Below are 27,477 nucleotides of genomic sequence, written 5' to 3'. Positions count from 1 at the left end.
TGATTTCAGAAAGAGGAAGGGAGAGGGAGAGAGAAACATCAGTGATGAGAGAAAATCATCAAGCGGCTGCTTCCCGCACGCCCCCTACTGGGGATCAAGCTTCAACCTCCTGGTTCATGGGTCGATGCTCAACCACAGAGCCACATTCACTGGGCCGTGTTTTCATCTTTAGTGACTGTTTCCTCACTGGTTGCCTATGCGAGTGGAAGAAGCTCTCCTCTTTGATACCTTGAGGAGACGTTCAAAGTCAGGAATTCTGACTTAGGCTGCTCCTTTCCTAGAGAGCCAAGGCTGTGTAGCCTAGTGGTTGTTACCCAGCTATGGTTATTGCTGGTGAAGCATCCTGGGGATTTTCCATTCTCCCTCTGGCAAGGAAAGATGGAGCGGCCCATGGAGCTGATTGACCTTCTTAAAGGGCTAGATAACAAAGTTCACTGAGATCAAATGAAGCTTTCTCAACTCGCTGAGTGTCCTATACTGGGCACTGGGCATCTTTCATCCAAGATTTCCAAGCATTATTTCTATCTATAATCCCATTCCTTTATCACTTTTTTAGGAATGGTGTGCAAAGGTAGGGCTGATTCTTCCCCCAGGTGAAGGTGGAAGGAACTGAGCCCTAAGAAGGCTAAATGCCTTGCCCAAAGGGTGCCTGGGAAGATGGTAAATCTGGTTCTGAATCTGCTATTGTTCATTCAATAAAAAATGTAGCTGAAAATGCCCACCATGTGCAGGTTCTCCTCTAGCACTGGGGATAAAGCCGTGAACAAGATGAGTAAAATCTCTACCTTCATGGAATGAACATTGTAGTGGGCAGAGACAGAGGAGAGAAGATTTGATGTCCAATTTAGCACTGTCGGCACTGTTTTCAACATCCTCTTGAAAGCTTTAGGAGGTCTACGTAAGGATCAAGGTGGGCTTCTTACTACGATAGAATCTTTGTCCTCCACTGCCTCAGAGTAGCTTGGAGGAGAAGCTGAACTGGAGAGAAAACTCTGTGGAGCTGATTATCTCTGTGCCAGTCTGAATTAAGGGAATTGGACACACTGCCTCAGGTTTTTTCCAGACCTCCTTGTTTCCAGGATTTTCTGATGGCATCTAAAAATAAAGGGAGTGTGATATTAAAAACAATAACGACAACAAAAGAAAACCCTGCTTGCTTAACCCTGTGTTAAGCCAAGATAGCTCTAAAAGTCTGGGGTAGAAGGAGGCGGCAGAAGGCCCATTGGGACAGGGGGTCTGTAATCACCTCCATCTCAGGGGATCCTACTCAGAACAGGATTGACTGGATCATAATACCCTCAATCAATGGGATCAGCAGGAACTTTGGCCACATGTGATTTTTGGAAAAGTAATTGATAGCCCTAACCGGTTTGGCTCAGTTGATAGAGCGTCGGCCTGCAGACTCAAGGGTCCCAGGTTCGATTCCGGTCAAGGGCATGTACCTTGGTTGCGGGCACATCCCCAGTGGGTGGTGTGCAGGAGGCAACTGATCGATGTTTCTCTCTCATCGATGTTTCTAACTCTCCCTCTCCCTCTCCCTTCCTCTCTGTAAAAAATCAATAAAATATATTTAAAAGAAAAAAAGAAAAGAAAAGTAATTGATAAAAGATCTCATCTGCTAGTTCGTGTGCTTTGTTCACCTTCTAGAAGCGAAAGTGTCATCTATTTATTAGAGAGAGGCTGAGCCTGAGCTCCTTGCTCCACCCCTGGTAACCGAACTCAAGTCAGCGGGGACAGTTTAACCAAGGCTGGGCCTCCGGGCTCTGGTGCTGCCTTCAGGAAGAGCCCCTTCACATGGCAGTGGCAATGGTCCTGCATGACACACAGAAGCCTCTCTGAAGCTGAAGCCGAGAGCAGGGCTCCGGATAAGCCTCCACACCTCCAGTCCTCCATATCCTCACCTGCCCATCGCTCTGCTCCTCTCCAGCCAGCATGTGCGAAGGGGATGCTGATTTGAGAGCCTCCGATGAGTAACTCTGTTCCCCCTACGACCTTGCTGTGGCCTTAGGCTCTATCGGCATTGAACGCTGTCTTATCCCTGCCACCCCGCAAACACTTAACACTCACAGGCTGTAAACTCACTATCTTTTCTCCTCAGAGGTCCTTCTGCCCCCTTGTGTAAAAAGGTCCCACCCTGTTTCACCAACTGCCAGAGCATGTTCCTCTCCCCTTCCCGCCAGAAGCTTTGTGGAGGAGGGCGGGGCTTAGCTCCAAGGCCTGCACTGGCTTGCCTGGCCTGTTGACCACTGCAAGCTGCAGGATTTCCATACAACTGGAGGCTGGGTGCTCTGAGGGGCCTTAGGGGATGGGGCCTCTTCCATCAGTCATCTTCCTGGTTTGTAAATGTATGTGCTGAGAGTAGGGAAGGGTATGGAGCAGGAGGGAGAGCGGCAGACCGGCAGGCCATCCTCCGGAGCACTCGGGTCTGCACCCCTTTTCTGACCTCACCTCGTAGAAGTGAGGTCAAAATGAAAGGATTCTGTAGCGGGTCCCACAAATAGGGAGAACATCAGAGCCATGAGAGCTCATAACCTTTTATTTCCAAGTTTCTGAAATGGTGGGATTTGTGTTGCTTGGTCTGGGAGGGATGAGATATGAAGCCTGGGTGTATCTGAAATTACTTCCCCACATTGGACTTGACAGGCTGCTGGGGCCTCTGAGGGGGGAAGGGGCCTCTCCTGAATGAGTTCACTTAGCTCAGGGTTCCGCTGTCAGTTCAGGTCGGGCACCAACTGTCACCTAAACCCTTGTGCTAGAACGAGTGTCTCTTGCCTCGGCAGGCGGGTCACCATGACTGCTCTAATTGTTTCTTTTTGTCTGTCTTTGAATCTTTATTCCAGAGATCCAGTCGTCATTGGTATCCAGGGAGCCCTCCTCCTCCTCCTGCTGCCTCTCTACCATCGCAGTTCCTGGTTGTTGCTAAGGTTGCCTCCATGGTAACATGCGCATGCTGTTTACACTTCCATCTGGGCAAGCTGGTCTAAGCTAGGAACCTACCTACCCTGGACAACCACTTCTGTCGCCACCTGGGGGCACCAGTCATCGTGACACGTGGTCCGGCTTCCACTCAGTTCCCCCCATACTCTTCCTCTTCTTGCTGCCAAGCTTCCTAAGGGAAAAGGATCTTGGCTAGAAGCTCTGAAGCTTATTGCACAAGACAGAGTCAAATCAGTTTCCTAACTGGGCTCCCACAGAAGCAAGAAACAGGAAGTAGGCAGAGAAGCAAGAGACCCTGATCAGTTGGAGGGGCACGCCACATTTTCTCTGACTGAGGGTGACTGAAGGGCTTGGTAACAGCAGGCAAAATGGCAAACCCTACAGAACATGCCTTGCCGGCCAACTCGACGGTTGAGAGCCATGAAGGGGAATTTGGCTGCACAGTAATGGACCTAAGGAAGCTCATGGAGCTGCGTTCGTCGGAGGCTCTGACCCAGATCAATGCCCACTATGGAGGTGTAATGAATCTCTGCAGTAAACTGAAAACCAACCCTGTGGAAGGTAAAGGCCATATGAGGCGTGGGGAGTTGGAGGAAGTGGCTAGGATTAAAAAATATGGTTTTTCCAGCTTCTAAAGAGGCATCTGGAGCCATGACTGGTATACCTGTGTCTAGTGGGGAAAGTATGGTATATGAAGCACGGAAAGGTGATGAGGCCATAGAGAGCCATGTTCCCCCACACACTCGTGATGTTTAGGGAATGTGCTATTCTCTGAAAATTATTCTTGCCTCCCTTTTCTATATCAATGGACAGAAAGGAGGATATTTATCTCTATTTTGGAAACATTTATGTTAGAGATGCTTTTATCAGTAAATAATCATCAAGTCCCTTATTCTGTATTAGTCTTTTATTGCAACGGGATTAAGATGTCATTTTCCCCCACACTGATCTTACAGTGTTAATCTCTAATGTATACACAGTTTAAAATAAGGTGGTAAGTCATAAGGTATATAATTATAATTGTACCCATCAAATATGTGGATTCCTCCTAGTTCCGGTCATGGAATTATTGATGACTTTTTCAACCTGCCTGATGCACTTTTAATGTGGTTCTTCTTAATCTATACTTAAAAGAAACTGCAATATCCAGCTTTATGCTTGCCTGGCTCAGCCCATTTGCCCAGTGAGCCATGGTAATAGGAAATTTTGTCTCATCAAAAACGGAGAGGGAACAAAACGAACCTTGCGCCTCACTTTTGCCTGGTTTCAGCATCTATGCTACAGGTCCTTGTTCGGTCCTACCAGTCAGGCAGGCCATGGTTGAGTAGCATGAGATGAAATAAAGATCTTGTCCTTTAGATGCCTTCAGGTTACTGCATGTATACTATTTCTGAGCCTCCCGTGGAGGCCACATCATCTTTCTTGCCAATTCTAAGAAAGACTCTTTAGGATTTAAAAAGCCGGGGGGGGGGGGGGGGGGCGGGGGCCAGAGGGGAGGAAGAGGGGGAGATTTTTATCTCGATATCTGTTCATTGCCCATGCCTTGTTTTCTTTGCAATCTGAGAACGGCTCTACACGTTCTCTTTACTTCTGGAATTCAGTTCCCTGTCTTACAGGCTTTGATTCAAATATCAGCTCTATCATTTACTACCTGGATAACACTGAACAGTTTACTCAGCCTCTCTAAGTCCGTTTCTGCTTTGAAAATGATTTTAATACCTAGCCCATGGAGTTATTGGGATTAAAGACTACAATGTATGTCCTAGTGCTCAGATTTATAATGGGGATTCAGGAAGTTAGCTGTCTCAGATTAACCTGGAGCCCATGTGTCTGAAGATATTGCCCGAAATATGAGTGCAGTGCATTATTATATCTCTAAAATTTACTGCATGTAACTGCAACCACTGTCCACTTCTTCCATTCACCTCTTGATGTCAAAAAGAGATCTAGTTGGGATAAACAAAAAGCAGCCAAAAGAAAAAAAGAGGAGAGAGAGATCTGGTTGAGTTGGCTGGGCTTAGTCGCTTTCATGTGGCTCAGTCTTATCAGCTAACTTTCTTTATTCTGCCGCTCTTGTAGTAGCATTGACCTTAAAGAGAGGCTATTCCTGGTAGTTTTTACTCAGATAATGCACCCACCAGAATTTAGACAGGATCTCCTTTTCCCTTTCCCCCTTTCTATCCTGCTCTTGATTCCTTTGGTGAGTTGTTTCTCTCACAAAGTGAAACTATGGAGTCCAAATAAGCTGGAACCTAGGATCCAGACTTTCTCCCCAAATTTCTAAGTCCTTTGCCATAGCTGCTACTGTTTACTTTCTGACTCCTAGAGAGCTTCCATTCCCAAAGGCCAACATATATTCTACTTGAATCTCAACGTCAGATATCACATGTTACAGACAGAGTTAATGCTCTTAGATTCTTTCCCAGTCCGGTTTCAGGCTGATAACTTGAAAGCCTCCTCTGTGGACAGCAGGTGCCTCTGTTGCCACAGACCCTGGCCATGCCTAGAGCCCAGTACCTCTGCCATTGGCACAGGTGGCCACTGCCGTTCTCCTGCTTCCTAGATCACAAACGCGTGTCCTGATTTATTTCCGTGTAAGATTTATCTTGGTGCTGGTAGTTGAGCTCTGGGGAGTTAGGGTGTCAGAAAACAACTTTTCTATGAGTAATCTTTAACCCTTCAGTGCCAACAGTGACATCTTCATGTGTGAGAGGAATAAAGGGGCAGGAAAAGACACCACTAAATAGCTCTGGCACAGGGGTCGCTCCCGAGACACGGGTAATGCTGAGCTGTTTCGTTGGGCAGGCTGAGAAAAGACCATTGATATCAAGTACCCCACTGAGCTGATGCTATAAAAACCAGCCTATTCACAGAAGACCACACTGAAGTGCCTAACAGCCTAGCAAAGTCTTGTCACCTGTGGGAGGCCCCTGTGGACTAATAATATGAATAAAGAAATTTGCCTGGTACTTGAATTCTGTTCTTTGGAAACCAAGATGAAGTAAGGCTGGGAAGATGGGTTCCTAGAGTATGACCCTTCACCTTCCTTTTTTTGTTAGTTGACAGCATCTGTAGTATAGATTGACTTTTTTTTTTTAACCATAGCAACAAAGGGGCCTTATTGAACTTGGAGTTTATAATATTTCTGACACAAACATTATTTTTTAATTTTATCTTTCAATTACAGTTTATATTCAGTATTATTTTGTATTAGTTTCAGGTGTACAGCATAGTAGTTATATAATCAAATATTTTACAAAGTGTTCCCCCTGATATATTTTTTTTAATAAATTTTATTGATTTTTTACAGAGAGGAAGGGAGAGGGATAGAGAGTTAGAAACATCAATGGGAGAAAACATCGATCAGCTGCCTCCTGCACACCTCCTACTGGGGATGTGCCTGCAGCCAAGGTACATGCCCTTGACCGGAATCGAACCTGGGACCTTTCAGTCTGCAGGCTGACGCTCTATCCACTGAGCCAAACCAGTTAGGACCCCCCTGATATTTTTAGTACCCATCTGGCACCATATATAGTTATTACAGTATTATTGACTATACTTCCTATGCTGTACTTTACATCCCCATGACTATTTCGTAACTACCAATTAGCACTTTTTAATCCCTTCACCTTTTTCACCCAGTTCCCCAACATCTCCCCTAATCTGGCAACCATCAGTCTGTTCTCTGTGTTTACGAGTCTGTTCCAGTTTTGTTTGTTCATTTATTATGTTCTTTGGATACTACACATAAGTGAAATCATATGATATTTGTCTTTCTCTGACTGACTTATTTAACTTAGCATAATACCCTCCAGGTCCATCCATGTTGTCGCAATAGTAATATTTCTTTGGGTTTTTTTTCTGACCAAGCAAGATTCCATTGTATATACACAGTGAGTGGACAGATTATTATGATTGCTGAACGCATAATAATCTGGCCACTCAGTGTATATCTTATATAATAAAAGTCTAATATGCAAATTGTCCCCTCGACCAGGAGTTCAACCAGCAGGCTGGCCGGACCCCACCCATGCACGAATTCATGTGCCAGGCCTCTAATACACACACACACACACACACACACACACACACACTCACTGAGTGGCCAGATTATTATGTGTTCAGAGATCATAATAATCTGGCCACTCAGTGTATATACCACAGCTTTTTTATCCACTCATCTATTGATGGGCACTTGGGTTGCTTCCATATCTTGGATAATGTAAATAATGCTGCAGTGAGCATAGGGGTACATATATTATTTTGAATTAGTGTTTCGGGTTTCTTAGAATAAATACCTAGAAGTGGAATTACTGGGTCATAAGGCAGTTCCATTTTTAATTTTTTGAGGAACCTCCATACTGTTTTCCATCGTGGCTGCACCAGTCTGCATTCCCACCAACAGTGCACGAGGGGTCCCTTTTCTCCACATCCTCGCCAACACTTGCTGTTTGTTGATTTATTGATGATAGCCATTCTGACAGGTATAAGGTGATATCTCATTGTGGTTTTAATTTATATTTCTCTGATGATTAGTGACGTTGAGCATCTTTGCATCTGTATATTGCCACATCTGTATGTTCTCTTTGGAGATGTGTCTGTTTAGGTCCTCTGCCCATTTTTTAATTGGATTGTTTGTGTTGAGTTCTTTACAAATTTTTTATGTTAACCCCTTATTGAATGTATCATTGGGAATATCTTCTTTCATTCAGTAGGTTGTTTTTTTCATTTTGTTGATGGTTTCCTTTGCTGTGCAAAAACTTGACCCTGATGTAGTCCCATTTGTTTCTTTTTTCTTTTGTTTCCCTCACCTGAGGAGATACATCAGAAAAAAATATTGCTAAGAGAAATGTCAGAGATTTTACTGCCTATATTTTCTTCTAAGATATTTATGGTTTCAAGTCTTACATTTAAGTCTTTAATCCATTTTGAATTTATTCTTGCATATGGTATATGAAGGTGGTCTAGTTTCATTTTTTGCGTGTATCTGTCCAATTTTCCCAGCACCATTTATTGAGTAGACTGTCTCTACCCCATTGTATGTTCTTGCCTCCTTGTCAAATATTAATTGACCATACAGGTGTGGGTTTATTTATGGGTTCTCTGTCTGTTCCATTGATATATATGTATGTTTTAATGCTGGTACCATGCTGTTTTGATTTCTATAGCCTTGTAGTATAGTTTGGTATCAAGTAGTATGATACCTCCAACTTTGTGCTTCTTTCTCAAGATTGCTGGAGTCTTTGTGTTTCCATATAAAATTTTGGGTTATTTGTTCTAGTTCTATGAAACCACCATTGATATTTTGATAGGAATTATGCTGAATCTACAGATTGCTTTGGATAGTATGGACATTTTAATAATGTTAATTCTTCCAATCCATGAACACAGTATATGCTTTCATTTATTTGTATCTTTTTCACTCTCTTTCTGGAGTGTCTTACAATTTTTCAAGTACCTGCTTGGTTAAATTTATTTATAAGTAATTTTTTTGTGGCAATTATAAATGGAATTGTTTTCTTAATTTACCTTTCTAATAGTTCATTATTAGTATATAAAAACATAACCAATATCCGAATATTTATTTTGTATCCTACTACTTTACTAAATTCATTTATCAGTTCTAGTAGTTTTTTGGTGAACTCCTTACGTTTTTCTATGTACAATATATGTCACCTGTGAATAATGACAGTTTTACTTCCTCCTTTCCAATTTGGATGTCCTTTATTTATTTTTCTTATCTGATTGCTGTGGCTAGGACTTCTAGTACTATGTTGAAAAAGAGTGGTAAAACTAGACATCCCTTCTCTTTTTTTCTGACCTTAAAGGAAACACTTTTAGATTTTGCCTATTGAGTATAAATGTTGGCAGTGGGTTTGTCATATGTCGTCTTTTTTATGTTCAGGTATGTTCCCTCTATTCCCACTCTGCTGAAAATTTTTATCATAAATCGATGCTGGATTTTATCAAATGCTTTTTCTACATCTATAGATATGATATATGATTTTATATATTTTACTTTGTTTATGTGGTATATTATGTTAATTGATTTTCAGATATTGTACAAACCTTGCACCCAGGAGTAAATCCCACTTGATCATGGTGTATGATCTTTTTAATGTGTTGCTGAATTTTATTTGCTAATATTTTGTTGAGGTCTTTTGCATCTATGTTCATCGGGGATATTGGCCTATAATTTTCTTTTCTTTGTAGGGTCTTTATCTGGTTTTGAAATTAGGATAATGCTGACCTCATAAAATGAGCTTGGGAGTCTTCCCTCCTCTTGAATTTTTTAGAGTAGTTTGAGAAGGATAGGTGATAGTTATTCTTTGAATATTTGGTAAAATTTACCCATGAAGGCATCTGGTCCAGGACTTTTGTTTGTTGGGAGTTTTTATTACTACTTTGATTTTGTTAGTTATAATGGGTCTATTCAGATTTTATGTTTCTTCTTTGATTCGACTTTGGGAGATTGTATGCTTCTAGGAATTTAACCATTTCTTCTCAATTGTCCAATTTGTCGGCATATAGTTTTCGTAACATTTTCTTACCTTTTGTATTTCTGTGGTGTCGATTGTTACTTATCCTCTTTCCTTAACATGGTTTTATTATTGTAAATTTACACATTCTAGAGGCAGGTGGGACTTAATTTAAAAATTTTAATTCATATATACCCTTTCTCTCAACAGGCCAAAAGGTGCTAGATTAGTTGCCTAAGGTCTTAACACAATGGAATGTTTCATGTTTTCCGACTCACAGTCCTCATGCTAGAGCAGCAACAGGGAATCTCAAAAAGCACAGATCATTTAAGCTTATTTTATTTATCAACATAAGAACATCCAAACCTGTAGGGAATTTTTGTAAGAGTTTATTTGAGCCAAACCATTGACATGCTGGGAAGCGAGCTAGCAGGTGCTCCAGAGAATGACAGTTGTGCGGCTCCTTTTACTCGTTTAGAATTCAGGAGGGGATGGAAGGAAGATTACATGGAGGTGGGAGAAAGCGAGGCAGAGAAACCTCTGTGATTGGATTACAGGATGTGTCCTTCTTTCCCCCAGAGAACTTTCCCACATTGGTCCTCAGCTGTGCTACCCTTTTTTAGGAAAAAGAAAGATGTTTTATGAGGAGGAGCCAACAGTAGGGAGAAGATCTATGCCCAGACTAGAAAGGACAGAGAAGGGGAGCCTTCACTAAAGAATAAATCATTACCTGTGGACTTTGTTCTGAAAGGTAAAGACTATTCCTGTTGAATTTGGATCTAGAAGAATGTTGGTGGGAATTATATTTCATGTGCCCTCTCTACCCTACGACTTCCCTCCTCTGCAGAGTTGAGGGTGTGACATGGGATACAGAGGGCTTCCAATTCCTTTGCAATCACAGTCAACAAATACTTAATGTCTAGCTGGTGCCGGGGACACAATGATGAACACAGCAGCCACAGTTCCTCCTTCCATAGAACTGACAGGCTATAAGAGAATACCCAGAAAGGAAGGCCATTTCAGAAATACTGTCAGAGGGCTGTGATGGGTGTTACGGGAGTACACACGTATGGGGACCTAGGCTGAAGGGATTGCAGGGGACAGGAAGGAGGCCTAGGAGTTGGAGACAGAACTCCTGTATCATCGGCCTGCCTCGGGAAGCTCTGGCCTGGCCATGCTCCAGGGTAACTCCACCCTCAATCTTCTGGCTGGTCTAATCATCAAATAGACATGAGACCGATTAGCAAGAGGTAATAACCAAACTTAATACATACATATGAATGGAACCCCACATACAGGAGAGAGTTAGAGACCCCACTTGCACGAGAGGGTTCAGAGACAGAAAGGGTAATTGTGAGGTTATAAGACACTGAGCCAGGGATGAGGTAAGGGGGCTTGGGGCTTCAAAGGGTCATTGCAGGATGATCAGAAGAAAAAATAAAAGTTTGTTCTGCCATTTGGATAAGTCAAAATGTTACCTCCGATAATCTCTTATATATGGGGAAGCCCCCTAATTCAAGTTCTTCTAGGAGGTTAAAGGGAGGGGCGTAAGTTTCTCCTGAGCCTGAGGCTAAAATTGCCTTCAGCTCAAAACAATCCGCACGCCACAGAAGCACATCTCTGGGTAGCTGCTCTGAAGCCCCGGTAATTGCTACCACTTACTGCCTGTTCCTGGCCTAAGGTGTGAGCATCTACTAGGTTTAAGGAGCTGAGATTCTTTGGGGAGTAAATGGCAGGAGGGGAGAGAATCTGTTATAAGATAATCAGCCCAAATTACAATTCTGGTTCATTAACTGCAGAATTTAGGTTAATATCTCCTCCCTTTTAAGATCTTAGGGCTTTAACGGCTCCTTTTACCATGTTCTACCAAGAACTGCTCAAGCTGGGACATCCTGGGGTTGTGGCAGATTGGAATTTCTAATAGAATTGTTGATCTGGAAAACAAATTTGAACACATAGCCCCCAATAAGTGTTCACCTACAACACTACTGCATTACTATTAGTACTTCTAACACCAATATTACTTCCATAAGATAGTCAAGAAATAAAGATGTATGAAGTAATATAAAAAAAAGTTCTAGTATTTTTCCAGGCCTCGACAGATGGATGCCCACCCACTACTTAGAGACCACTGCTTTAGAGAATGTTAGTGTTGAGGGGGGCGTAGGGAACTAGATGAGTGACTATGGGTGGAACAGATACAAGATGGGCAACTGGCTTCTTGGAGACTTTCTTCTCTCTCTCTGTTTGAGGATATCCATTTTTAGGAGCTCATCCATTTCAGGATAGAAGCAGAGCAGAGCGACCTCTCTTTCCTCTCGCCCTCTGCCCCGTAGCCATCCCCTTGCACCCTTGCCCCGATTCTACTAAAGATGCCAAATAAACGATCCTAAAAGCAATTTCTGTGCTCATGGCTGCAGAGATTCACAGCCTGCAGAGGTCACACTTTGTGCAGATATGTTAGCCCTGGTTTAAGATGCGAGAGAAACTCAAAACAAAAGAGTATCTTGGAGAGGGGTGGGGGGGAGGAGCGGGGAGAACAGACCAGCTCAGCCAGCCAGAAAGCAGCTCTGCTGTGAAGTGAGTAGTTCAGGCAAGCCCAGTCGCTCCATAAAAGGAATATTTAGTACTTGGTAGAGGGGTGGGCAAGATTTTCACAAAACCTGGGGGAAGCAGCATCCACAGCCATATGGCGGATGATTGAGAAAAACGGGAGAGTAAACGTGCCCTCCCTCCGTCCCTCCTCCCTGCAGGGAATTCCACGGTGCATCCTGGGAGTTCTGTCTGGTTTGCGCTCCTGCCTAGGGTTGAATTAGGCCACCGGTGCGTGACAGCAGTGGGCCTTCTCTCGCTAGCGCAACCCCAGGCTCTGGGGAGTCTTTTCTATCCAGCCCCTCCCTGCCCAGAGCTGGACTTCTGGGTTAGCTGGCACGATGCTGCCAGGCAGGGGGCAGAGAAGTCTTGATGGGGAGAGCGGCTACATCTTCCTGAACCTGAGCACCCTCCCTCCCACCAGCCTGGAACCCTCTGCGCTGCTCTCCCTGGGCAGCCCTGCAGAAGCGGTTGCAAGGTTTGTTTTGATCTGCACCTTCTTGTTGCTGCCTTGCATGGAACCGTCGCCAGGGTCAGTTCCTCTTGACCCTGGACTGAGGCTGGTGCTGCCTCTGCCTGGAGGGGGGCCTTCACTCTTCTTGTTGAGCCGTGAGGTGTGAGCTGGGAGTGTGACCCGGATGGGAGCACCTGCACGCAGTGTGGAGAAGGCGGCCCAGGAGAGGGGCGCGGGGCCCTTGGGGAGCTTGCTCTTCCCGCTGACAGAGTTGGAGTGTTCAAAACGGGGCCCAGAGCAGAGGGCCCGAAAAGGGGCTGTTCCCTGAGGACGTGCCCACCTCTACTGGGTGCTTTGGAAGAGAAGGAGGCAGGGGGCACTCTTCCCCAAGCCCGCCACCTGCTAGCCCCTGGGGAAGATGCTTTGTCTCTGGGGCTGGAAGGCCAAGCTGCGGGTGTGTTCAGCTGGAGAAGCTGAAGTTGGAAGCAGCTCTGGTCAGCAGCAGGAGCTGGCTAACGCCTGTGGGTTCCTTTTCTTTCTTTTTTAATATATTTTTATTGATTTCAGAGAGGAAGGGAGAGGGAAAGAGAGAGAGAAACAGTGATGAGAGAGAATCTCATTGATCAGCTGCCTCCTGCACGCCCCACACTGGCGATCAAGCACGCAGCCCGGGCATATGCCCTGATCGGGAATGGAACCTTGACCTTCTGGTTCATAGGTCGACACTCAACCACTGAGCCACACTGGCCGGGCATGCCTGTGGCTTTCTGTATTGACTTGAAGCTACTCCTCCCCGTAGCCCCTCGTCCGGGGTTTCTAAGGGAGGACTTGAAAGGCATTCTGATGTCTGTGCTCATGTCCCAGAGAGGACTGCCCTCACGTCAGCCCAGAGAAGCCTCGCCCTTGTGCTGTCTGTGTGGGCGAAGATTCGGCTGTCTCTCTGGCACGGTGTCATAACTCAGACAGCTGGGAAGTCCCTCGTGAGGCCCAGCCCAGCCACACCCTTCCTGGGGCTGAGCTGGTTCTGATAAGGGTGCCTCTGCCGACCGTCCTGGGCCTCCTGGGTGGCTGGCCCCGGCCCTCTCTGCGGGAGCTGGGCCTCTGAGGGCTGGGCCGCAGCGTCCCGCCCTAGCCCCAGGCCCCAGCACAGCGCTGTACACACAGATTTTCCATCTCCCGCCAGCCTGGGCAGGGGCCTGTCCCTCCCAGCGTGGGGTGGGGGCGATGACTTCACAGCCTGCATTCTTGTCACCTCTCCCAGCTCATGTGTTCAGTCTGGTCCTGGGGCCAGAGCACTCCTGTGTGGGTGGACTTTCCCATGTTCTGGTGGACAAGGTTTCCTCTCATTTTCTTGACGTATTTTAGGGGAAACCCTTTTCCTATGTTTCCAGCCTTCTCTCCCTGCCAAGTCTTCCTTCCCCCTCCAGGAAGCCCATGCGTCTGAGAAGCAGCGCAGAGATCAGGGCTAAACCCCTCTCCTGGGCTGGACAAGTATGAGTGTGCAATTACGGCTGCTGGGCTCGGGCCCAGCGGCCTCTCAGGGGCAGGGAGAGTTGGAATGGAAAGCCCAGAATCGGGGATTGGCCCGGCTCCCAGTCCCACATGGCCTTCGGTGCCATGCCACATGTCTGAGGGAGGATTCCCAAGGCTACTATGCTAATAGCCCAACCTGCCCCTCCCTGCCACAGGGCATGCTGGGAACTGGGACAGCCCCGTGGCTTCTTAAGGTAGCTATTGAAGAGCTTAGGGTGGTTAAGGTGGAGCACACAGATGAGAGAAAATGGCACAAAGGAAGTAAGTGTGGGACTTTGAGGGCCTCTAGGTGGGAGCAAGGCCTGACCTTTTTTGTTTTCCATGCTGTGTCTTGTTTCATTCGCTTGGGTCCAAGAAAGGCCAGAATGAACCTTTGATTGAATACAAAGTATACAGGTTGGACTCTGACAGACGTGGTGTCACCATCCTTGAGGGCAGAGCTGATTCACCCCAACTGTAAGCAGTGGGAACGGGCTGATCTGCTTAGAGGCACAGGAAAGCAGCTCACGGGACTGCCCTGGGTGGATAAAGTGGGATGGCCAACCCTCTCTGTTGGCCTGGGACTGAGGGGGTGTTCTCGGGCATTCCCAGGAGGCGGGAGCTTCATTGCTAACACCAGGGAAGTCCCAGGCAAACCCAGACAAGCTCGTGGCCCCAGGACGAAGCCTCAGGGAAGCAGCTGCCTCTGCCCAGCCCCTCTGTGGCCAGGTTGGCATCCAGTTGCTCCCTGTGGAGCGGGACAGCCTCGGTCACATACTCCGCTTGAGTAGTTACATAACCGCTCCACGTCTTAGTTTGCTTATATGTAAAATGGGGTTAATAGTAGCTACCGCATGAGGTTATTTTACATGAGAAGACACAGAAGTACCTAAGGAAGCGTCTGTCACAGGAATCACTTAAATGTTGGCAAACTTATTTATTGCTCATTTATTCAGCTCATTCAACAAATGTGGATGGGTACCATGTGTCAGGCACTGCTGCGGACCTAAGGAACAAAGTCAGAAATTCTGTCCTCGTGGAGGGGGATAGACAAACGATAAGTGAATGCATTCTAGCATATATTAGGGGAGAAGGCCAGGAGAGGGGACCATGAGCAGGGTAAGGGAGACGGGGAGTGCTGGAGCAGAGAAGTCCTAATGTTAAATACAGTGGTCAGGGTAGGCCTCACTCTGAAGGTGACATTTGTACAAAGACCGGAAGGAGGTGAGGGAATGAACCCTACCTAGTGAAGAGGAATCTGAGCAAAGGGAACCGGGGCCCCGAAATAGAAGCATGTCGAGTGCGTTCAGAGACTGGGAGGAAGGCTAGCTTGGCTGGGATGTCCGTGGCCAAGGGGAACATGGTGGGAGGTAAGGAGTGGGGCCTGGGGGCTCCTAGGGGGCCTTATTGGCCATCATACGGTCTTCAGTGCCCAGTTTCACTCCAAGGAAAAGCCACCAGAGGATTCTGAGGAGATGAGCATCATGAGTTGGTTTGGAGAATATCATCCTGGCTACTCTATTGAAGAGAATGAGAATAGAAGGCAAGGGGGGAAGCAAGGAGACCAGTTAGAAGGCAGTTGTAATAATCCAGGCAAGAGATGATGATGATGATGATGATGATGATGATGATGATGATGATGATGATGCTGCTGCTGCTGCTGCTGCTGCTGCTTTAGACCTGGATGGTAGCCATGGAAAAAGAGAAATGAGTAGGCTTGCGATGTATTTTGAAGGTAAAGCTAACAGGATTTCCTGACTAAATGGATATAATAGATGAGAGGGAGAGGGAGAGGGAGAGGGAGAGGGAGAGGGAGAGGGAGAGGGAGAAGTCAAGGATGATTACACGGTATTAATATGAGAACAGAGAAAGGCAGGGCCACCTCACATGGGTGTTGGTTGCTGTTGTGGTTGTTGCTGTGGCTGTTGTTAGGCCTTCATTAAGCTTCTATGATGTTCCTTATGTTGATCCCTAACATCTGATGTCATGGTTTGCCCTCATAGCGTGTACTCGCTCTTGTAAAGAAGGCAACGACCACTCTTTACATTGTGAATCCCGTTACATCATGAATCCCATGACATTGTGAATCACTTTATATTATGAACCCTGTCTCCTTGAGAAACATCCCAAGTAGACTGACAGATGATCAGAACTCCTGTTCCCTCAAGCAAGGCTGGCCCTGCAGCACAACAGTCACAACTTGGCACAGCCTTGCTGCCAAGGGTCCCTGGGGAGAAGGAACCAGCAAGGCCCTGCCCCTGGCAGCTCTGCCTCCGCCTGCCTGGGGATCAAATGCCCTGCCCGGGAGCACTCCTTTCCCAGGCCCTTGCTTTCCTTCCCTGCTGGGAGCCTGACTTCTCGGAGCCTCTAGGAAGCAGCCTACTTGCCTCTAACCCTCTTGCCAAAGCATGCTCCCCTGCAGAGCTCAGCAGTGCCACCCAGAGGCCAGGGTGGTGCAGCTGGGCCCTGGGAGGCAGGAGGCTGGGGATATGAGCATCGGGCACCCCTTCCCCCACCAGCTCCTGTTTTCCTCCCCTAAACACTAGCAAGTGGAGTGTTCTCCAATCCCAGACTCCCCGTGTGTGGATGCCAGTTCACTCCCCCTTTACACCCAGGCAGGGTCCCACATCTACCTTCCCAGGCAGAGGAGTATCTCATGCACCTCTCCTGGTGGCTTTGTTTTTAGGATAGAGACGGGGAGGCTGTCTCGGACCCTGTAAACAAGACTCCCTTTTCAAAATCCTTTTTTGTCTGAAAGCCTTCCTCAGTCTAACCCACATCTTCCCTCTTGCCTAGTTAAGGTAACACTCTTGGGGCCTATTCAGTGGAGAGGGAGAGTCGATATTTGCCCTCATGCCACACCCCCACCCGCTGCCAGGGGAAACCCTGCATGTTGATTTTAGTCTGAAGAAGCCCTCTGGCACCAGTGTCTCTGTCTTCTCCTGGCAGAGTCCTGTCATCTGCTTTTCTTTGCACTGTTTGTTTTTAAATACATTTATATTGATTTCAGAGAGGAAGGGAAAGGGAGAGAGAGATAGAAACATCAATGATGAGAGAGAATCATGGATCGGCTGCTTTCTGCATGCCCCACACCGGGGATCCAGCCTGCAACCCAGGCATATGCCCTGACCGGGAATCGAACCATGACCTTCTGGTTCATAGGTCGACGCTCAACCACTGAGCCATCCGGGCTGGGTTCTTTGCACTCTTTGAAGCTCTGTTCTCTGATTCTAACCCCCCTCATCTGCTGGCTTTTTTCATGACAAAGGTTGCCCCACCCTGCCTGTGAGGACCCCACCCAACTGTGCAGGCCAGTAACTTCATGTGCCAAGAAGGGGCTAATTTGCTGTTGTGTGGAAACAACTTGAAGCAAGCCAATTGGCAGTAATGGGAATTTTAGGATTTCCCCACTTCCCTTAAAGTGTAAACCCCTGGGGCCCAGCAGAGAGGCCTAGCTATAAGGAAAGCACTGGGAATAATTCTGTTTCCTCTCTGGGAACATGCTCAGAACACATGTGCACACTGGCGCAGGTATGCAAGCATACGTGTGTAAGTGGGAGCATGCTGCTTCTCAAGGATGGTGTACTCTCTGACTTTGTGGCTCCAACTTTTTTTGTTCTCTTTCTATTCGACCTGAATAGCAGTACTTCTCTTAGTACCTAGTACTTAGTCTAAATACGTAGTACTTAATAGAACAGCAGTAGCTCTTAGTGGGGTGTGCTTTTGATTCTTGGTGTGTGTATCAGAGAGTGAAGGGTATGTGTGCGCAAAGGGGATGCCCAAGGTTGGAGTCTCAGCGCCTCTTTTCTGTGGATCTCCTAAAGCCACTGAAACTTGGAATCAGGACACCTGGTGGGGCTGTCTCTCCTCGCCTCCTAGCATGACCTTGAGCAGACAGCTTATTCTTTCTGGCCTTTGTGTGTGAGCCAGTGGATGGAAGCTAACTCTGTTTTTAAATCATCGCCAGCATTTACATGCTAATATGAGAGGGAGGTACTGTGTGAGTCCCAGGAAACATTTTTTAAATATATTTTTATTGATTTCAGAGAGGAAGGGAGAGGAAGAGAGAAACATCAATGATGAGAGAGAATGTTTGTGTTCTTAGAGCTGGAGCCTGGTGCATAACTCAGTAAGGAGATGAAGTTTAGGAATAAGCTAGCTTACCCAGGAGACTAAGAAGGGTGAGTGGCCGCTGTGACTAACTTGTTGCAGTTTACCCATTTTTTTACTGAAAGTTTCACACCCCCTGAGTCCTGAACAAATTGGGCAATTTGGCCACCCTAACTGGATCTCATACTTGGGCAGATGAGGAAGCAAGGGGTCTTTTTTGTTGTTTTGTTTTGTTAATCATCACCTGAGGATATTTTTCCATTGATTTTTTTTATTTTTATTTTTTTTTTAGAGAGAGAATAGAAGGGAGAGACAGAGGAAACATTGATGTGAGAGAGACACATCAATATGTTGCCTTTGTACATGCCCCAACCAGGGTTAGGGATCGAGCCTGCAATCGTGGTACATGACCTTGACCGGAATCAAACCCAGGATTCTTTAGTCCTCAAGCCAATGCTCTAACCACTGAGCAAACCTGCTAGGGCGCAAGGGGTATTTTTTGTAAAGGGGTCTTTTCACTGCTTTCCTCTAGCATTCATCTCTTCCCCTATCTCCTTTCAGGTCTATCTGGGAACCCAGCAGATCTGGAAAAACGTAAACAAGTATTTGGACAGAACTTAATCCCCCCAAAAAAGCCCAAGACCTTCTTAGAATTAGTGTGGGAAGCCCTTCAAGATGTCACCCTCATCATCCTGGAGATCGCAGCCATCATCTCCCTGGTTCTGTCCTTCTATCGCCCCCATGGTGAAGAAAATGAACGTGAGTGTCTTGAACAGCCCCGCAGAACTCGGACCTGGCTCTTTCCACAACCACCAAAAAGCACTCAGTGGTGGACAGATTATAGCTTAAACGTTTCCCCCCATTATTCAGGGTGGGTTCTCCAAAGGAAACCAACAAGTAGCTAATAAGCTATTCTCCCAACCCATTCTGATCCCAGGATCTTTTCCCCCTTCTCCCGTGAAATCCTTATGTGGAATGTCACAAATCCTCTACCCTCACCCAACCAACACGACCCTGCTTCCCAACATGCCCCACACCAATATTGGCATCTGGGGACATAACAGCAGGCGCCTGACTGTGTCGGGAGTCATAAGTTCTTTACATGTGACCTGCCTGTGATTTGCGTTGATGTGTTTTGCACTGTTTAGTCAGTTGCTACTTTTGGGTTAAAATATAGTGATGAAATGAAGCCCAATCCTGCTGTCCTCCAAGATCCCTAGAGGGAAGCTCTTACCCAAGAGTTTAATTTTTTTATGATTCTCTTTCCTTGACTTTCCATTCTGAGGGATTGCAGAAGCACTACCCCCATTTTTTCAATGTCAATCAAAGCACCTAGATGACCCTTTCTTTCTCTCCTTTCGCTGGGCTAGAGTGTGGTCTACCTATCAATAGCCCAGAGGATGAAGGGGAGTCAGAAGCTGGCTGGATCGAGGGGGCAGCCATTCTGTTCTCGGTGATCATCGTGGTGCTAGTAACGGCCTTCAATGATTGGAGCAAAGAGAAGCAGTTCCGAGGGCTGCAGAACCGCATTGAAAAGGAACAGAAATTCTCCGTTATTCGAAATGGTCACATCATCCAGCTCCCTGTGGCTGAAATCGTGGTGGGTGATATCGCCCAAATCAAATACGGTGAGAACTCCATGTTTCTCTTACCCATGCCACTATCGCTATTGCTGAGGGCCCAAAAAGATATGATGCCAAATTGTGTTAGCCTCTAAGTCTCATTTAAGGGAGTTATGTAAAGAAAATTCAGAGAAAGAACTAACGGAAACTCTCCTAAAAGATTGTCAGACTTACGTGTCTTCGGGTTAAAAGTATGTAATATTCAGGCCATGGGAAGGTGTTTGGGGATGAGCAATTGTTTGACGATATAATACCTGGAAAATAGTCTTGTCCCAGGTTGTCTTTCAAAGGCTCTCCAGCTACTCCCTGGGCCATTGCTTCTAGGTGAGGGTCTGGGATGGGGTTGGGTGGTCCCCACCCTCCGCCAGGCTCTTACCGCCCCCCTTTCCCTGCTTCCTCTTCCCCTCTGTGCACTAGGTGACCTGCTGCCTGCAGATGGGATCCTGATCCAGGGGAATGATCTCAAGATTGACGAGAGCTCTCTAACTGGGGAATCGGACCATGTCAAGAAATCCTTAGAAAGAGACCCCATGTTGCTCTCAGGTATGGCTTTGGCCACCTTGGTTTCCATTCTGCCTCCTCCCGCACAGCCAAGCCACAGAGACCTGATTCAGGCCCCGCTCTGTCCCCTTTCCCTGGGGCAATGGCATATGAGTGGGTTAAATACAAGGATCTAAGGTAACCTAACAGAAGTTCTCTATGGAGCAAGTTCTAGAAGAGGGTGGGTGGTGAGGGAAGGAGTCTTACCCTAAAGCAGTTAGACACACTTATCTCCTTATCCCCCAATTTACTTGATCTATTTTATTTTTTAATGTATTTTTATTGGTTTTGGAGAGGGAAGGGAGAAGGAGAGAGAGAGAGAGAGAGAAACATCAATGATGAGAGGGAATCATCGATCAGCTGCCTTCTGCACACTCCCAACTGGGGATCGAGCCTGCAAGCTGGGCATGTGCCCTGATCAGGAATTGAACTGTGACCTCCTGGTTCATTGGTCGATACTCAACCACTGAGCCACACCAGCCGGGCTACTTATTCTGTTTTAAATGGCCCCAGCTCTTGACCTTTTCCTTCTCTCTGCTGAGTATCATTATCCATAGGTGAAGAAGGAAGCCTGTGTTTTACACCGGAGCATGGCGAGGTGTAAAACACAACACTCTTCCCATCTTCTCCTTTCTCCCACAGGGACCCATGTCATGGAAGGTTCTGGCCGGATGTTAGTGACTGCTGTGGGTGTCAACTCCCAGACTGGAATCATCTTTACTCTCTTGGGGGCCAGTGAGGGAGAAGAGGAGGAGAAGAAGAAGAAAGGTAAGAGGCATTCAGAATGAGACTCTCTTCCCTCCTGTCCCCATGGACAAGCTAGGAGGCAAGGGAGCAGATCTGATGGGAGACTGCTGGATGAAGAGTGGAGACGGAGATGTCTACCCTGGCTCTCTAGGGGGCTCTGATGAACCCCAGATCCTGGCTCTAGCTCCCAAATCAGGTTGCATTTGAGCCTCCATCCCTGTGTATATTGGTGGGTTGTGAAGAGGTGAGTGATAAAGCCTGCCCCAAATGAGTTGGCTAGTGCTCTGGCCCTAAATGCCCCTCTGATCCCATCCCTTTCTTCCTCAAACATGGGGGGAGAGGGGGGCAAATGAACCATGAGGGCTAAGGAAAAACTGGCCAGGAGATGGCTGGATTCCTGCTGAACCATGGGCTGCCAGTGGAAGAGAGAGAGCAGCTAGGAGAGTGAGCAAACAGGTAATGCCTACTGTGAAGTTAGCCCTGCCTTTGCCATTCACTTGTTCTTGAAGGAAGGAAAAACAGAAGGCAAATGAGAAAAGCATAGTAAAACCAAATCTGCAGCCTTCCCTATGCGTTCCTTCTTCCCTGGAAGGAGAGAAGGACTCCACCACTTAGACGGAGGCCCATCTCGGGCTGTTTAGTGGGGGGCTGGGTATGAAAAGGAAACAACACGCTGTTCGTCTCTGCAGCTATCTGCAGATGAGTGAGGAGGAGGCGGCCTGGTGCTGGTGATGACGTGGGGACTCTGCAGAGCCTTTGCCATCAGGCCAACACAGTTCAACCCTCTTGCTCCTCCCCCCCCCCCACCCCATTTCTCCACGCGATGCAGCCGTGCTCGGGAGACAGCGCTGTGTGGGTGTGCGCTCGCCTGCATGAGTGGTCTGCTCCATTCCCCATGGTGTCATGAGAAGCCCTGGTGAGAAGGGACAGAAGCAGAGACGGAGCTTCCTTCACGTCCCCTTCCCTGCAGCTCCTCCCCTTTGCTGTCGCCCTTTTGGGCTCTGAGCAGGACCAACAAATTGGATATCTGATCTCTTAATAGTCACCTTGGGTCTCCACCCCACTTTTTTCTCTCTTGTTCAAACAGGTAAAAAACAAGGAGTCCCCGAAAATCGCAACAAAGGTAACCTGTCCACCCACTCATCTCCCATCTCTACCTGACTACACTCAAACCAGACCTTCCAGGCCATCTGCCTTCTCCCTTTTCCTCGCCATAAATCTGTTATCTGCTGCTGTGGCCCAGATGCCTCATCCTGAGGAAGGTGCAGAGATTTGGGGTGGTCGCAAGGTCCCGGTCTCAATCCAAGATGGGACAACAGCACCCTCTGCTGTTGGCTCAGGGAACCTCCTGTCAAGGTTTCTCTTGGGGAGTGTGTGGGGTCCATCTGTTGTTCTTCCCAGGGTGCTGAACTCTTTCCTCGTTACCCTAGGCTGGATTTAATCATCAGTGTCTGGGTTGGAAGACTTCAGGGTCCTTAGGGTCGGAGGGCGCCGGGGTGGGCAGTCCCTGCACCCTCCTCTTGCTGGCTTCCTCATCGGTGTTCTCTTCTGGTCTGGAACCCTCTGCTGGTCTCAGGAGCTCGGAGAGAGCCTTTTCTCTGTGCCTCTCTCCTCCCTCTTTCTTTGTTCTTCCCACAGTCTGTTTTCTTCCCCCTGATCTGATGTGTGTTCCTCTTGGTGGCTGTGCTGACATCCGTCTCTGTCTTGTTTGTGAGTCTGACAGCAGAGACCGAATCCCAGGAAGGGCATCCTCAGCAAAGGGGCCGAGCTCTGCAGGGGTGAAGCTGGAGGGTGCGGGAACCAGAGAGCACTGCTCTCAGACAGTGCCTAGAAATGTGGTCCTCTGTCACCGTATCATAGCAGTCTCTAAAAATGAAGTCTTCACGTTGGAGAACCAGGGCTGCACAGAAATGATTCTTTAATTTTAGGTCTCTCCTTCTCTTCTTTAAAAAGCAAAATGGATTTATATGTCTGTCTTTATCCCTTCTTTCTCTTATTCCAGGGGTCCCTCACAGCAGCTTCTTCCCTCTCCCCCAGAAGACTAACCCCAGGTCCTACTCTGTGTCCCCCCACCTTTGTCAGAGATTCCCTCCCCTTGTTGTTCACCTGATAGAAGGAGGAGCTGGAGAACACCCTTGACTGGGGTCTGTGTTTCTTCCCTGGCAGTCTATGCGCAGAGAGAGATGAACCTTTTCACAGAGCAGACTAGGACCCTTATGCTCTGGAAACATCTGCCAGCCTTCCCCTCAGCCCCTTTCTGCAAGATTCACTACAGCGAGTACTAACTTCCAGGAAGGGTGGTTGTTGGTAATAGCACTTACTGGCATGACTAATCCTCTCCCTAGAATAAACCTGGCTTGGGGCTCTGAGGTGGTGCCAGAAAGCTGCACCATCTGAGGAAATCTATACCCCAAAAGCACCCCTGTTTTCTCTCCAGTCCTTAGAATATTATCCCACGGCCCTAATACAGGGTTGAAGGCCAGCGCCCTCTCTGGCCTAGGGTGAGAGTGGTCAGGGCTGATGTCAGGGGTCCAGGGTGTATCCAGGAAGAAGACAGAAGGGTGTTTTGGTTTCCACCTGTCTGCTGCTCCGTGCTGCTACCTGCCTGCTCACCTGTCCTATTTTGTGTGCACTCTAGCCAAGACTCAGGATGGAGTGGCCCTGGAAATCCAGCCACTCAACAGCCAGGAAGGCATCGACAATGAGGAGAAGGAGAAGAAGGTGGTCAAGCTGCCCAAGAAGGAGAAGTCGGTGCTGCAGGGCAAGCTGACGCGCTTGGCTGTTCAGATCGGGAAAGCTGGTGAGTCGCGTGGAGCCTTCCGGTTGTTGTGGTTTATCGAGGCTGTTCCAGAGTCTCGCTGCGTCGCTTCCTTTCCCTCCACACCCGCCAGGTCTGGCAGAGGAAGCTGAGCCCTCCCAGGGGCTGGTGCGGTCTAGGCAGCCGCACCATGACCCCTCCTAGGCAGCCGCATCATGACCCCGCCTAGGCTCTCAGAGAGAAGTGTTTGCCCGCGTGTAAGGGTTAAAGGCCCTGAGGTCTCTCTCATCCAAACACACGGGAAGTGAAGAACTTATATCACAACACGGGAGATTTACGTTAGCAAGAAGGGAGACGGTAATAACTGCTTACCTGTCACATGTGTGGGCTTGTCAATTCCTTAAGGGTAGAGAAGGTTGTTAGAGGTCGTTCCCTAGCAGAGTAGTACCATCAGGCCAGGCACAGAGCCATAAACGCAAAATAAGGACTGTGCGGGGGGGGGGGGGGGGGGGGTGGTTACGGGGGAAAGGGAGGCTTCGGCCTGGCCATTTGCAGAGGAGAAGTCACTAACGGCGCTTGTGAGGAGGAGGTGGCTTCTCCATGACTTCCCGCTATGAGTCTGTCCTCTGCATTCTTTCAGTGGTGGGATGGGGAGAGGGGTTTGGAGGCGGGAACAAAAGGAAGATTGCTCCTTCAAAGGACATATCCCTCCAGGCACCACTGTTGAATTATTTCCTGGCCCCACCCCTCTGCTTACTACCGTCATAGTCTGGCTTAGTGCATCTCTGTGTGTACAGTTCACCTGGGACCTTGTGAAAGCACGGTGTCTGATTCAGGAGGTCTGGGCAGGGCCTGAGAGTCTGCATTTCTAACAAGCCCAGGTGAGGCCAATGCCACTGACCCACTAAGCACACACTGAGTGGCTAGAATCTACTGTCCACTACCGTAGCCGCTAACCATGTTTGGCTGTTTCTAGTTAAATTAACTAAAATTAAATATAATTAAACATTCCGTTCCTCAGTTCACACTAGCCTTATTTTGATTGGTCAATAATGACATGTGGCTACCATATTGGACAGTGTAAATAGAGGATATTTTAAACATCACAGTGAGTTCTGTTAGCACTAGTCTAGCCTGTTTGCTCAGTTCTTTTACCCAACTAATTTTGACTACCATGAAATCTCTTAAATATAAATTAGCCATGGATGAGATGAAATGCAGGTGTGGAGTCAAGTTATTGAGCCTGTCACACAGGTTTGGAACATTAACCAGACTCACCTAATCCTTCCTATTTTCCTCCTAATCCCCGTGTTGTTCTGTGGGAAGTACAAACTTCCTGATGGCTGGCCAGTCGTCTCCTCTGTTGTTTTATTTTACATTTCAAGCGAGGCCAGGACTGGGATGAGGAAAATGAGGTGCCTTGCGCCCCCCAGAGAGGAATACCTCCTTCAGTTTCATACCCTGGACATCTTGTCTGCCTCACCTTAGCCCTGAGCATGATGAAGCAAAGTGCAAAAGAAGATGTTCTCATTGATACTCATTGATCACCTCTAGCCTTACTCAGCAGGCCCTCAGGAAAAGTGAAGACCCAACCAGACCACAGTGTGAGGCAGACATGATGCCACAGACATCGGCGCCTCTGCCCAGATGCTGACCCCAGGCCATTGGAACTGCTGGGCCAGTTGTTTATAGACCTTGAACAGAACCTTCCATGTGCCTTGGTGTGTAGGTTGACCAGCTGTCCCAGTTTGCTTGGGACTTTCTTGATTTTTAGCACGTTGACCACGTTTTAAAGGGAATTCTTTTCCTCCTGAGTTCTCCCACATCCCAGGAAACTGCTCGCCTGCAAGCCAGATGGTTGGTCCCCCCACCAGTGTGCCATACCAAAAACCTCTCTGTGCCTTAGTTTCCTCAGAAAAGGGGGTAATGATAGTAACTTATCTCACCGGGTTGTCGTGAGGATGAAATAGGTTAGTTTATATGAAGGGCTTGCCTGGCCCATAGTAGGCACTATATAAATATGTGCTGTTGTTGCCTCCTTTTGTCTGGGAGGCACTGTACTAGAGATTGGTCTTTGGGGGTGCTATGCTGACACCATGGGGGCATCGCTGTAAACAGGTTGCAAAATGGCCTGGCATTCTCCGCCTGCTATTGGGGAAAGTCTACCCTGGTAAACTACTAGGATGCTGGCGAATATAATCACTGCATTGTGACTCGTGGGAAGAGAGTAGGTCTGAGATAGGATCATAGAATGCTGATTCAGAACACTAGGCCAGCCCCCTGACTTATGTGTGAGAAAACAGGCCGGACAGGGTGAGAGACTAGACCAAAGCCAGAGTCAAATCAGGGCAGTGCTGAGACGGAGCCTGTGTCTCTGAAATGCAAAACCCATGTCTCTCCCTACACTCATGCAAGCAACAAGAATGGGGAGGGGATTCTAGTATGACTTCCTGGAGGCAGCGGCTTTGAAAATTGGTGACAAAGGCTACAACTCAAGCCAAGGGGTCCTAGGAATGCCCAGGTGCCGGGGTTCACGTGACCTGTTTCTTGTGCAGGTCTGATCATGTCTGCTATCACCGTTCTCATCCTGATTCTGTACTTTGTGATCGACAACTTCGTGATACAGCGCAAGCCATGGCTAGCCGAGTGCACCCCCATCTACATCCAATACTTTGTCAAGTTCTTCATCATCGGTATCACTGTCCTGGTGGTGGCTGTGCCCGAGGGGCTGCCGCTGGCTGTCACCATCTCACTGGCCTACTCTGTGAAGGTGAGACCAGAAGGACACTTTCTCTTCCCTCAGGACACAGGTGGGAGGGGGGAGTGCCACACAGCCTTTGACAAAAGGACTGGCCACCTATGCTCTGTAGACTCCGTGTGGTACCTCCTAAGAGCACCAGTCCCGGGCCCTGTGGACGGACCATTGTGATAGTTGCATCAGTGTTTCAATGACCCAGTAGAATCTAAAGAGGATTCACAAGAAGAGTATCCTGCATTTTTCTGTGGGACAAGAGAATGAAATGTGGAAAGATGTTAGCTAGGAAATGGCCTTTGACCTATCCTGGGGGAGCTCAGTGGGTCCCCTCTCAAGTCTTTTCTCTTGTCCTCTGTAGAAAATGATGAAAGACAATAACCTGGTGCGGCACCTGGATGCTTGTGAGACAATGGGCAATGCCACAGCCATTTGCTCTGACAAGACAGGCACGTTGACCATGAACCGCATGACTGTGGTACAAGCTTATATCGGAAATACCCATTACCGTCAGATCCCAAGCCCTGATGCCTTCGTGCCTAAGGTCCTGGACCTTCTTGTCAATGGCATTTCTATCAACAGTGCCTACACCTCCAAGATCCTGGTAAGCTCTTCCTTTGCCTGGACATTTAGAATGGGCGGTTGGAGGGAACATTCATTTTCTCTGAGACAAGTCATCTTCTCTTGTTCATTCTGCCTGAACTGCCATTCCACATTGCATTTCCTACTCTTAAGTGAACGCGTTTGGGGTGAGACTAGGGAATAATCCATAGGAGTAGATTGGAAGTGACAGCCGGGGGTGACAGGGAGGAATCTGTGGCTGTGAAATGCCATCCAATTACCATGTAAAGACAATATCTCCAGGGAGAGGCCTTGTGCTGATAGCAGAACCGGGCTTATCAGGAGTAAAGTACTCACTTTCCAGAAACTCAGAGAGGGTATTAGAATGAGACCCACAAAGGGTGAGCCACCAG

The 27,477-nt window shown here is 47.6% G+C and overlaps 1 protein-coding gene across 2 annotated transcripts in view; it reads left to right on the top strand.

The window, feature by feature from the left end:
* Positions 1 to 27,477, top strand: part of ATP2B4 (ATPase plasma membrane Ca2+ transporting 4) — a 96,442-nt gene that overhangs the window by 44,135 nt on the left and 24,830 nt on the right. Inside the window, exons 2-10 of one of the 2 annotated variants that reach the window (XM_079760572.1) lie at positions 2,841 to 3,498; positions 18,646 to 18,843; positions 19,455 to 19,712; positions 20,124 to 20,249; positions 20,889 to 21,014; positions 22,081 to 22,116; positions 23,632 to 23,793; positions 26,307 to 26,521; positions 26,865 to 27,107. In XM_079760572.1, coding sequence (XP_079616698.1) covers positions 3,306 to 3,498; positions 18,646 to 18,843; positions 19,455 to 19,712; positions 20,124 to 20,249; positions 20,889 to 21,014; positions 22,081 to 22,116; positions 23,632 to 23,793; positions 26,307 to 26,521; positions 26,865 to 27,107 — 1,557 coding nt within the window. In that variant the 5' untranslated portion in view covers positions 2,841 to 3,305. The remainder of the gene's footprint in view (positions 1 to 2,840; positions 3,499 to 18,645; positions 18,844 to 19,454; positions 19,713 to 20,123; positions 20,250 to 20,888; positions 21,015 to 22,080; positions 22,117 to 23,631; positions 23,794 to 26,306; positions 26,522 to 26,864; positions 27,108 to 27,477) is intronic. The other variant, XM_079760573.1, reaches the window with a different exon arrangement.

Source organism: Cnephaeus nilssonii (genome assembly GCF_951640355.1).
Source record: "Cnephaeus nilssonii genome assembly, chromosome: 21".
Lineage (NCBI taxonomy): Eukaryota > Metazoa > Chordata > Mammalia > Chiroptera > Vespertilionidae > Cnephaeus > Cnephaeus nilssonii.
This window is presented reverse-complemented; position numbering and strand designations above follow the sequence as displayed.